General features: G+C 38.0%; 2 protein-coding genes across 2 annotated transcripts in view; both read right to left on the bottom strand.

Annotated features, from left to right (window-relative positions):
* Positions 1 to 3,615, bottom strand: part of poln (polymerase (DNA directed) nu) — a 90,402-nt gene extending 86,787 nt beyond the window's left edge. Inside the window, exons 1-3 of the mRNA XM_052128700.1 lie at positions 3,533 to 3,615; positions 1,576 to 1,695; positions 636 to 1,459 (exon numbers count right to left, since the gene is read on the bottom strand). Coding sequence (XP_051984660.1) covers positions 636 to 1,459; positions 1,576 to 1,695; positions 3,533 to 3,615 — 1,027 coding nt within the window. The remainder of the gene's footprint in view (positions 1 to 635; positions 1,460 to 1,575; positions 1,696 to 3,532) is intronic.
* Positions 3,616 to 4,096: 481 nt separating this feature from the next.
* haus3 (HAUS augmin-like complex, subunit 3) lies at positions 4,097 to 12,611 on the bottom strand. The gene is made up of 5 exons (XM_052137881.1): positions 12,490 to 12,611; positions 6,640 to 7,664; positions 5,373 to 5,827; positions 4,975 to 5,260; positions 4,097 to 4,510 (listed from the first exon to the last, which is right to left on the bottom strand). Exons 2-5 carry the CDS (start codon positions 7,615 to 7,617, stop codon positions 4,292 to 4,294), a joined length of 1,938 nt encoding a protein of 645 aa, XP_051993841.1. The 5' UTR covers positions 7,618 to 7,664; positions 12,490 to 12,611; the 3' UTR covers positions 4,097 to 4,291.
* Between the last annotated feature and the right edge of the window lie 92 nt (positions 12,612 to 12,703).

The raw sequence follows: 12,703 nt of genomic DNA, 5'->3' as shown, positions 1-12,703 counted from the left end.
ACAAATCTCAGTTGCCTCCGTGTCTGAGACTGTCAATCCACGCATCTTATCACATGGCTTGTTGAGCGCGTTACGGCATTCACGCACAACTCGCCACACGCCCCATCGAGAGCGAGAACCACGTTATAGTGACCATGAGGAGGTTAGCCCATGTGACTCTACCCTCCCTAGCAACCGGGCCAATTTGGATTGCCCTGGATTGGAACTGGCTCCTCCAGGGGTGGTAGTCGACAAGTTACTTTTTTTATTCAGACAAGTGAATGACCAATTTACTTGTCCGGAGGACAAGCACATTACAATGCTTAATGTCGAGCCCTCGCTCAAATGTATGCTCTAGTCGATTTTTTGTTTTGACCATTTGTGAACTGCATTAAACTCAAGTCTCGTTTACCATGCTTTGTTGGTGTGAATTTTGCCATGTCATCACCATTTATGATTAAATTACTACTAGAGCACAAAATTGTTTAAAAGAACGAAGTTCTTCATAGATCTAGCCTTTTAATTTTGCTCTCAAAGTGCACCAGAAACTTCTTACAGTCTCCCAAAATCCTGTGGGAGGCACTGCATAATGCATATTTAATATGTTTTATATAATATTTGTACTGTGTAATGGATGTATCAAGCACTGCACTTACTAGTTCTGCTCTCGATAAACTCTCTCCTCGCTGATCCACTGTGTTCTTTCACCATCTCCGAGCTCAGTGATTTAACTGTCCAACCAGATGTGTCCAGGTCACGCTCAAGGGAAATGATGGCTAACGAGTCTGTGTTTGAGACTGTGATGCTGCCACATCTTTGGGCATGTGGACAGCTTTCCAAATTCCTGCTATCTTGGCAGGAAAAGCTGGTTTCCAGACATTCTAACTTGGATTTTGGTTCCTCTACATTAGATCTAAGACTAATGGGATACACTTCAGCTACATTACCCTTCCGGTTATGGTGACATTTGGCCTCTTTTGAGATACCTTCACAAGAAGATTCATTGTCATCTCTCTCTGTCAACCCATGACTCATCAAGTCATGTTCTGAATTTGATCTTGAGTTCCAAAATGAGAATATCTGTCCATTTCTCCTCTGCTTGTCCACATTGTCCATCCAACATCGGTCTTCTTCCCCTGATGCCTCATGACAGCTGTTAATGGACAGTCCAAGCTGTCCAAAGCTCTTTTTCACTGGGGGTGACTCATGTTGATAAACCATTGGGCTTGGTGGTTGAATCCACCTCTTCTTCAGTTTATGTTTCTCTGGTTCTGTCAAAATACCTGGTTTAGCCTGGGGGCTACATTTGCTTGTAAAGCCATGTAGCGGTGAAACATCTCCCTGTGCTACTGGCTTATTACACTGTTCAGCGTGCATTATGCAATCATCACCAGCATTGTAGAGTGCAAATCTCTCATTACAAATTACATTCTTCAGTTTGAAATGCTTAGATACTTCTTGTCTCAACACACTTAAGTCTCTAAATCCAAGGCAGAAAAAAAGATGTCATATGAATGAGGAACCTCTGATAATAATAGGAATCTTCAGCTTATTGGTGAAGACACAAAACAAGGAGACCTGAACACCAAAACTCACTCGCTCCATTTCGGTTCCTGAGAAGGGGGGCAAAGACTCTTGTTCTCTCTTTCGCATATGAAGTTGAGCTGAGAAATCTCTAGGCTGTCCATTTGAGAGCTGGAGAGGGTTGCTGAATGACTGTACCAGAGACAGTGAGAGAGCAGTACACATGTCTGTCAAATTCAAGTTGGTTTTAACAGAAGAATTTTGGACTCAAAATGATATGACAAAAAAAATGATATCAGTGTATTTTGTTGAGGACTAGACATAAAATAAATAAACTATACATAATCACCAATTTTGAATTTCAGAGCAGTCACATAAAAGTGTAATTTGCAGCAATTAAATAAATGTTCTGCTAAGTCTGTAGCTATTGCAGATATTACTCACTTGTTTTCCCTTGTACAAAACTTCTGATTTCTTTCATCACTTTCCTGTTGCTGAGACAGGAACACTCTACCACACAAAGCTGTAATTTTAAATAACAGACTCCATCAGACAGAACATTTTTTTCCTTTTTTACACTCGTTTGTGAACTTAAGTGGTCTACAATCATTCTCCAACTAATCAGACCCAGCTCCAATTTTATAGCTTTATAAATACCTAAATCAATTATATATATACACACTCACCTAAAGGACCATTAGGAACACCTGTTCAATTTCTCATTAATGCAATTATCTAATCAACCAATCACATGGCAGTTGCTTCAATGCATTTAGGGGTGTGGTCCTGGTCAAGACAATCTCCTGAACTCCAAACTGAATGTCAGAATGGGAAAGAAAGGTGATTTAAGCAATTTTGAGCGTGGCATGGTTGTTGGTGCCAGACGGGCCGGTCTGAGTATTTCACAATCTGCTCAGTTACTGGGATTTTCACGCACAACCATTTCTAGGGTTTACAAAGAATGGTGTGAAAAGGGAAAAACATCCAGTATCGCGGCAGTCCTGTGGGCTGAAAATGCCTTGTTGATGCTAGAGGTCAGAGGAGAATGGGCCGACTGATTCAAGCTGATAGAAGAGCAACTTTGCCTGAAATAACCACTCGTTACAACCGAGGTATGCAGCAAAGCATTTGTGAAGCCACAACACGCACAGCCTTGAGGCGGATGGGCTACAACAGCAGAAGACCCCACCGGGTACCACTCATCTCCACTACAAATAGGAAAAAGAGGCTACAATTTGCAAGAGCTCACCAAAAGTGGACAGTTGAAGACTGGAAAAATGTTGCCTGGTCTGATGAGTCTCGATTTCTGTTGAGACATTCAGATGGTAGAGTCAGAATTTGGCGTAAACAGAATGAGAACATGGATCCATCATGCCTTGTTACCACTGTGCAGGCTGGTGGTGGTGGTGGTGTAATGGTGTGGGGGATGTTTTCTTGGCACACTTTAGGCCCCTTAGTGCCAATTGGGCATCGTTTAAATGCCACGGCCTACCTGAGCATTGTTTCTGACCATGTCCATCCCTTTATGGCCACTATGTACCCATCCTCTGATGGCTACTTCCAGCAGGATAATGCACCATGTCACAAAGCTTGAATCATTTCAAATTGGTTTCTTGAACATGACAATGAGTTCACTGTACTAAAATGGCCCCCACAGTCACCAGATCTCAACCCAATAGAGAATCTTTGGGATGTGGTGGAACGGGAGCTTCGTGCCCTGGATGTGCATCCCACAAATCTCCATCAACTGCAAGATGCTATCCAATCAATATGGGCCAACATTTCTAAAGAATGCTTTCAGCACCTTGTTGAATCAATGCCACGTAGAAATAAGGCAGTTCTGAAGGCGAAAGGGGGTCAAACACAGTATTAGTATGGTGTTCCTAATAATCCTTTAGGTGAGTGTATATATATATTACACACACACACACACACAATTCAGCTTCTAGTACATTGGCCCTAAATAGACTCAAATAAAGCAGTTTTATATTTTTGTTCTGTTTCTAACTCACTAGCTCTGGTTGCATACTGGGCCCGAAGGGCTGCTATGACAGTCTGCGCAGACATTGACAGAGGGGCTGCATTCAGACTACTGCGGAGGTAGCTCTCCATCTCAACTGCTATTGTCCCAAACTGTCTAAACCCTGCAGACACACATGCAGAAAAATCTAGGAAGACATGCTGCATTCAAGGAAGTCTGACAACAAAATGAGAAAATCCGAGACAAGCAACAACAATTGGCTGCTGTCTTTTACACTAACATATTATGAATGAAAATCCATTATTCCAAGCACAGGCGTCATGAACTATGAAGGAATAGTACACACAATGGGCTGGTGATTTTCTGAAAAAAGGGCTTAAGAAACTTAAGGGCTTAAAATTTTGCAAAGAAGCAAAGAACAAGACAGCAGGTAAAAAAAAAACAAAAAACTTTAAACTGAAAGATTTGCAGCCAAAACATTTATCAAAATAATTCTCAAACACTGAGGTTACAAAAACGGTTTATTCATAAACTTACAAAAACCATTAAATCAACAAAAAAATATAAAGTTTGAAACAATGTTTGACACATTTGTAAAGTTACAGATACAAAATTAGTAAATCTGAAGATAATTAACACAATTGTTAAGTTTCTCATAAAGAACTAAATTTTTGCAGAAAAAGAACACACGAGTATAACAATATTATAATAATAGAAATTTTAGTCAACCATTTCTTTGCAGTATGGACTTCTGTACATTTGTGCTGATGTAGACAAGGTGTATACAGCAAAGTAGATCCTAAGTTCTTATCCTACAACCCCTACTCGAGTCTCCATATCCCTTACTGCTTTGATGAGCTTGCTGGGGTCTAGGTGGAAGTAGACATACAGTTCTCTTTCTCTTCTTAAAGTGGCACTGCGTTCAAGCCTGGCTCGTTTGGCCTTCAAGTCACCAACTATGTCCTCAAGAAGCTTGTACAGAGTCTTCTGCTTGACCTCCAACTCATTAATAACTATTGTTAGTTCCTAAACAGAGAGAGTGAGATAGTGAGTAGGAGAGGAAGTGACAGGTCAGAAAAGCAGACATACAAGGGAAAGTGTGGGAAAGGACAGCACAATCCCAATCATTATCCTTAAGAATGGTTCAGGTAGAGAGAGTGAATACAATTGATTTAAGAAACTGCTATAAAACAAAACTGTTTTGCATTAAAACGAGGGTAAAAACAAGAAAACAGATGCAAAAGACAATTTTGTGCCTTTTCACCAGAGTGAAAACATGAAGTCTTAAACAGCAGATCCAAAACAAAATTCCTGCCGAAAACCCACCACCCAAAAATTATGACCAACCACTGAGAGGTGCAAGAAAAACATGCCCTAAAAACCAAGTCATAAACTTGATAAATGAATCTGCTCACATTTCTTGGTTTCACAGAGGGATGATGAAGAATATGGCAGTGAGTGTGAAGAGTAGACAGACAAGAAAGACATACCTGTGCATGAGGGCAGAGCTCCAGTGCAGATGTGGCTGTAGCACATACCTGCGGCCTCAGAAGAGGCTGCACAATGTCGGAGTATGCCACTTGGTCGATTGCATCTCGATCACGCTCTAACCGAGCACCAGTGTAGGCCTGCTCTCGTCTGGCCCCTTCTAAGGCCTCTTGTACAGTGATCAGCTCCCCCTGTAGGTTAGAGGCTGCTACTTCCAGCCTACCATATGTTTGGAATGGATCCTCTCGCTCTGTAGAAGCCTTACCCAATTCAAGAATTTGCAGCAACCTGAGGGATGAACAAAAGATAAGGCTTACAAACTGCTGAGGTTATTTCAAATCTCTGATAAATAGTCAATTTTGCTCAATTAATTGATCATTTTATTGTATGGAAGTATTACCTGCTAAAGGCTGTGTCCTTGGAGCTGATGACCTGTTGTTTGGCATTAGGTCCAAGGTAAGGGACTTGAGTCAAGTGAGACTGAGTCAGCATATTTTCTCTCTGATCAGCAGCTTCTACGGCCCCCTTCAGCCTCTGCACTATGTCCCCAAGCTGCTCCATCAGTCTCTTTCCCCTAAGGAGCTCCGAATCCTGGGCCAGGCGCACAAGTTCAAAGGAGACCTTCTGACGGAGAAGCTGGTCACAAACTTCAGTCTGTCTGGAGGTGTAGTAGTTTTGCCTGGCAATCTGAAGAGCTAGGTCACCACGTACTACAGGAATATTTAGGAGACAGGCACTCTCTCGTAATGCAGAGTGGACTGGATCTAACATTAGAGACTGAATTTCAGACTGAATGGTGAGGAGCTTGGATCGCAGGTCAGGCTCAAGCCAGCTCGCCCGGGAGTAGCACAGAGACTATGAGGATGAGAAAGAAATAAGGGGAGAGCATAAGACAAATAATAAATATAGTATATTAGGAAAATACTTAACAGTGAAAGGCAGAGGAAATATTGCCCCAATTTTATGTTCCACATCAGCTAATATCAGTCTCAATCCAAATTTGCTTTGTCATATTTTAGAGTAGAATTGGGTAAAACAACTTTGTAAAGCAGTAAATTCCAATCCATGCAGAGTGCCCTACATAAGCTCGGGGGGTGCTGACTGCCAATTTAAGTGTAAATGTATTTTAATCCATTTTGGTAAACTGGTTTGCAAGTAGGTAATGCATTTCAGACATGGCTTAATGGCACTCATTACGTTACGCTTATAAATGAAATGTTTTACAATAATGTAAAAATATTTCTTTTTTATTAGTTAGCTCATCAGTTCATTTTCTTGTATTGAACTGAACGTCAGCTATGATATACATTTAATCACTACAGTGATTTCATTTCGTTGTCTTTGTACTTGTACTCTGCACAATGACAATAAAGTTTAATCTAATCACATAAATTGTCTGTTTAGTCAAATTCCAATATTTAGGGCGATACTCAAAGTACAGCCATAGAAGCTCTTAGATTTTTCATTCCAGCGGTTAATTTGTTTTAATAGTAAAAACAATCAAACTTTTTCATAAAATATGAATAAATATGAATGATATACAAGAACTATAAATCAAAAGGGGAGTGGGAGCAAAGAAATAAATACAAAATAAATAATTACTCTTGAAATGTTTTGGATGGACCATATGTATTCATAAACAATAAACTGTTATCTTTAGTATTTACCTCTGTGCTGCTGTTTAGTTGCTGGGTGAGCCACTCTTTAACTGCCTTGTCTCCATTCTCCAATGCCCTTTCTTTCAGCAGCTGGTACTGTGCCACTATGTACGCCCACTGCAGGCGTGCCATCTCCTTCTTTCTGTGCTCTACTATTCCCTCATCTTCCTCTTCCTCACTCTCACTGCAGCAGCTCAGATTGGTCAGCTGGCACCGTTTGGATGTGGAAATCTCCATCAAATCTGAGATGCCCTGAAAGAACTGACACTGGGTGTAGGCAGTCAACACTTTGGTGAATTGCTGTTGCTGTTGGAGGAAGGGCTCTAGAGACAACTGCGAGAGGAGCACTGGGATCCCTGGTTGAGCAAATGAAAGTGGACCCGCTCCATCTCTACTCTTGAGGGAATGACTGTCGCTGTGGAAAAAGCCAGCTAGTTTGGTGGCCTCCTTTGACAGGTTCTCTACTGCGGAGTTGGTGCATGCGTTTTCGCCCGCTAGATCGGAGTTGGCATCCTTTACCATATTCCCTCCTTCTTGCAGCAGTGCTTGGGATGTGGAGGAGTTTGCCCCCCAGCTTGTGGCCAGCATCTGCAGCTTGTTGAGTCTGCGTTGTTTCAGTTGCTTCTCCTTGTGGAGAGCTTGAAGTTCTCTCTCAAGATCCTCAATCGACACATCTTCCTCTAGACTCAGCGCAGAAGAGCCCTGTGACCATACGGCTCCATCCAGGGGTGAACAGGTCTTGAGAAGTTCACCCAGTGTCACCTCATCCAAAATGGACTTCCCAGAATCTCGGAGGGCCTTGTATGCCTTCACTTCCTCCAGTGCTAGAACATTGCTGCGGTTTAGTCTGTTGCAGACGACCCGTAAAAGGTGCAAGTTATCTGGTGCTGTGTCAAATAACCAGTCAAACTCAGAACCTTTCAACGAGGATGCCCGTGGGTAACCCAACTGCGACAACGCCCCAACAAACTGAGCCCCATCCAGCATGGCTGCTTTTGTGAAGTCGGCTCACACTTCCAAGATTTTCCTTTATCCTAAAGAGGATGGTCAGAGGACATGGGAGCAAGCCCAACTTATTCTAGGCATTCTACACATTTAAGAGAGGTCAAACAAGGCGAGTGTTGCATGATAGTGTGAAAATAGGAAAAACACAAACACAAAGCCTAACTGTTTCAGTTGGAAGTGCTCTGACAGATAAATGTAATATTTTGCCTGATATATGTTGGGTGAAGACAAACAAGCTGAAAATACATTAGCACAACATACTTGAATGAAAACAAAATGGATAAATTTTAAACCGATAGTGGATTTTGCACATATTGATAACTAAGGTAGTGGGAAAGGCTGATAACCGATTAATCGGCTGAAAGTTTTTAAAATAGATTAATACAATGTCAAAAATTTTACTTATTCTTTCCGTTCAATGACGGGCACAGACAAAGTCCAAAATGAATAAAATTCCAGATGAAAATTATTGTTCAATTTCAACTAAAATCCCAATAATAACATTTGGTGCATAATGCAGGATTTTAAGTACAAACAAGTCCAAAAACAAACTGGGGACTCTGTGAAAATATGGAATTTTGAAATGATGAAAAAAACTGTCATCAACAACTGGCATAGATTTTTGCAGAAAACCAATAGTTTCAAAAAGCAACTAATCAGCACCAATTAATCGGTCTACCTCTAGAATATGGATAGGAGGACTGTTTGAAAGTAGATTTATAGTAAAAAAAAAGGACTTAAATATTGATCTGTTTTACACCCACACCTATTATATCACTTCAGGAGGGATTTAACCTCTTTTGCCATATGGATTACATTTGTGCTGCCTTTGTGCTTTTTGGAGCTTCAAAGGTCTGGCCACCAATCACTTGTATTGTTTGGACCTACAGAGCTTAAATATTCTTCTAAACATCATTCTGTTCTGCAAAAAAAAAATAAAAGAACGTCATACACATCTGGGATGGCAAGAGGGTGAGTATATGAGAGAATTGTCATTTTTGGGTGAACTATGCCTTAAAAACAAACAAAATCTTATTATTCTCAAGAAAATCATCAAATGTATTCACCTTCAGCTGCAGAGAAACTTGCGCGCAGCCATCTTGAAAATGTTGTCTTTGATTTTCCGTTCTAGTGGTTCTTTATAGATATCTATGGTGATGATGTCAATGTCTAATTAGCTAGCGAAGTGGATTTACAGGTTATAGGGATGTCAAAACAACTGGAAGCAGACTGGGGAAATTCTAAAACAAGAATATAATCATACAATCATAAATACAGAAGATACTACCTTCACACTGTGGATGTACTGATATGTTTGTGCTAATGCAACAAAATTCAAATAAAAAATCTCATACAACACCTCTGACCTTCTTGTGTCATTCACCCTTCGTGTTACAGTTAAGATAGGCACATTTTTGAGTATTAAACCAGAAAGGGGGAAGGGGTGCCAAAATATTTATCCATACACACATATACATGTAAAAGTGTATGTTTTATTTTATATTTCATTTACAACACTTTTAATCACATTTAAGCCTATAAAAATGTAGGGTGACAAATTAATTTTAAAAAGCAATTGTAATTTTCTTTCTTGTTGAACTTGCATGAGTAATAATGCAAGCTGTCACTGTGGGAAATTTCATTTCAACTACACATTTTAACTAGGGCTGTCGTTTTAACACGTTAATTCAATGCGATTAATTTGACAAAAAATAAAGCGTTTTATTTAAATTTGCGCAATTAATCAGACCATAATGAGGAAGATTCCTGAGAAATGCAAGCTTGTAGTACCACCCGTTTACTCCAGCGGACAGTAAGTGAAATTTCAGCTGTATGAGCAACGCAAAGTTTATACAGTGAAGAAAACACTTCAGTAGGCAGAACTACGCAAACTTGTTACATTCTTGCATTCAAAACACTTGAAGGAGCGCAAATGCGATCTAAGGGATCTCAAGCTGTGTTTAAAGATTGAATATTAAACTATATGTAACTTGAAACAGTGACCTAAACATTTTCTGTTTATGATGCAACGCACCCGAGACGCTACATAAGCATGACTGACGCAGGTGTAGATTGACGGGCTCTTAAACAAGCCCTCACTAATAAATCTCCAACTGATTGACAAATTCACTTGTGAAATGGATTGCTGTGAACTGTATGCCAAAGATTGACTTATGATCAATAATATGGTAAAAACAATACATTGTATTCTAAAGCAGCTTTTTGTATTGTCTTATCAATCATTAACTCTTCTGCTACAGGAATGTAATGCATTTGAATTATCTGAATATTTTTTTATTATATAAAATATAAATATTAATTAAATATTTAAGATAACTATGTATAATTATATTTTGATATAAATATGTGTCATCTTTATATATAGAATTATTGTTATATGAGGGGCTTTCTCAGCTAATATTTGTATATGCGATTAATTAATCGGGACACCGTGTAATTAATTCGATTAAAAATGTTAATTGATTGACAGCCCTAATTTTAACACAAATTATTAACAAGTTGAAACCCAAAAATTAAGCAGAATTACATGTATAACAATGAAATGCTTGCCTTATGAAAAAGTACAGTCTGTCAAAGCTGTTTGAATGACATCTACCAGGTCCAATTTACCTCCACGGGACTTGGAAAAAATAACATTTAGAGTGACAGAAAAACCTCACTAGCATTTTCATGCAGTAAAGGTGTACTATAGACTCACACCACCAACTCTTTGGGAAAATTACTTTCTGTGCTCCCACACATAATCCATTTTGATCAACCTTTTTCACAGAATGTGATAGTGTGGTAAAGTTAGTTTTATATTTGACATTTGCGACAATACCCATTAAACTCTCCGTACCTATAACATTTTCAAGCCAAACCAACTTGGAAATGCATGAATAGGTTTTCTTTGCCTAGCACAAAGCTGAATTTTAAAAAATATCAATTTTATTAGCCCTATAAATCAATTAAACAATTTAACCATTTGACATTATGACATCACAACAAATATGAAATGTTCTTAAAAATATCCCTTTTATGACAAGACTCTGTTTGTGGCATTTGCATTCTATATGTTTTCAAATAAATATAGTGTGTAAATATTTGTAATATTCTAATTCCATTAAACTCAATGACCGTTTGACCTAGAGACATGAAACCAACTGCAACACACAACATATTATTCTTAATATAGGACAAGACGTTAAGTTTTTTTTATACAGATTAAATTATCCCTATAAATCTATTGATAGAATATTACAAACATTTACATGCTTGAAAATGTTATAGGCATGGAGAGTTTAATTGGTATTGTCGCGAATGTCAAATATAAAACTAACTTTACTGCACTGAATGAGATGACACGTTTCTGTGTTATTTTCTTTGTGTTGTACTACCTAGGAATTAATTATAAAAAAATGAATTAACACAGCTGCTGTGAGAGTGACAGTAAATTTGGCATCTTCTCTCATCTATGTCTTAATCCAACACTCTATTTTTTCTTATTCTGGAAAGACATACATCAGAGTGGTTTTTTTTTCTTTTGCTCTTGGAGCAAATAAGTAAAAATATTATATGCTGTGAGCTCCCATTCACCGCTGTCAAAGTTTACTCTGCAATCGTTTACTTTCGCATAACAAAACCCGGAGTATGAAAAAGGTCTATCCAAACGGGAAATTAGATGAGACAATTCGGAAGAGCAGAGCCCGGAAAAGGGGCGGGCTGAATAAGGACTCAAATAAGACCCATCATTATGGAGGACAAAAATAATAAATACATTTAATAATAAGAAAATAAATGTCTTGATAAAACAAATATAATTCGTTTTTAATAAAAGTTATTCCTGAATTTATTTCCTTTATTATTTTCTCTTTTTATTTATAATTTTCTCTTTTTATTTTTATTCTTTAAAACTTTTTGTTTTGTTTTTTATTATTATTTATGCAATCATTTATTTCATCCATTGATGCACTGGAGCTCCGCAAGGACCGCCTCCCTCATTTCAATATTGCACACAGAAAAGTACAAATAAATACATGTATAAATAAATACATATATAAATATATGTGGGAATAAATAAATATAAACAATTAACACATAAATAAAAAAATATGCAAATAAATGAATAAATAATTAAAAAGTTATAAATTATAAAAATAAATTTAAAATTAATTATAGAAAATAATAAAGGAATAAAGTCATACAATACTAAATTCAGTAATAAATGTAATTAAAAACTAATTATATTTGTTTTATCAAGACATTTATTCCTTTATTTTTGTATTATTACATTTATGTATTAATTATGCAGGTTTGGACCTCCACACATCGTCACTTGTGTAAGACAGTATTTTCAGACATGGCTCTGACCAATTCCTCACGTGCCTTTCTGTAGTTTTAAAATAATGTTTCCGTTTCAATACAAATTCAACTCAATTGACAGCAGGTGAGGCATAATGTTCACCAAAAAGATGATTTATCCTAGTCCCCTACTTTAACAGAAAAAAATCTGGGTTTCAGTGAGGAACGCACTTTGTGAACGGGGCCAATCTGTAAACGTTTCAAAAGTAGGCCCTATATCTTTCAACATTATGCCACAGATGGTGTCGATTTAGATTAACTTGTACTGAACCCTTAATACTCGTTTGACGCACAAATGTATTATGAACAATGTTCATTTTGAAACCAAGTGTCTTTTTAATAACCAATGACTTGATAAACGTTTTGACTAGGCCAAGTTAGCTTACTTACTGGTTATCTGAGGAATGAGAACAATTTATTTGCTATATAATTAAAAAATGACTATATTTATATATGTATTTACCGGATTAAAAGCTAATTAAATGCCCCTACCTTTAAAAAGTTCAGGTTGGTTTGTTGTCATCCGTCAGGACGGTCAGTCTTTCGCTTGCCTCTTCCGAAATGCCCGCGCTTACTTACGTCACGTGACGTGACGTGACGTGGGTTCTTGATCAACGTATTATTTTAAAAGCATATTCATGGCCGCAGAATTTGGATACGTATTACAATATTGCGTTACGGTGAATAAAAATGTATAGAAGTGGAG

The sequence above is a fragment of the Xyrauchen texanus genome, chromosome 1 (assembly GCF_025860055.1).
Source record: "Xyrauchen texanus isolate HMW12.3.18 chromosome 1, RBS_HiC_50CHRs, whole genome shotgun sequence".
Taxonomy (NCBI): domain Eukaryota; kingdom Metazoa; phylum Chordata; class Actinopteri; order Cypriniformes; family Catostomidae; genus Xyrauchen; species Xyrauchen texanus.
Note: the sequence above shows the minus strand (reverse complement) of the source record. Positions and strands in the feature narration are given on the sequence as shown.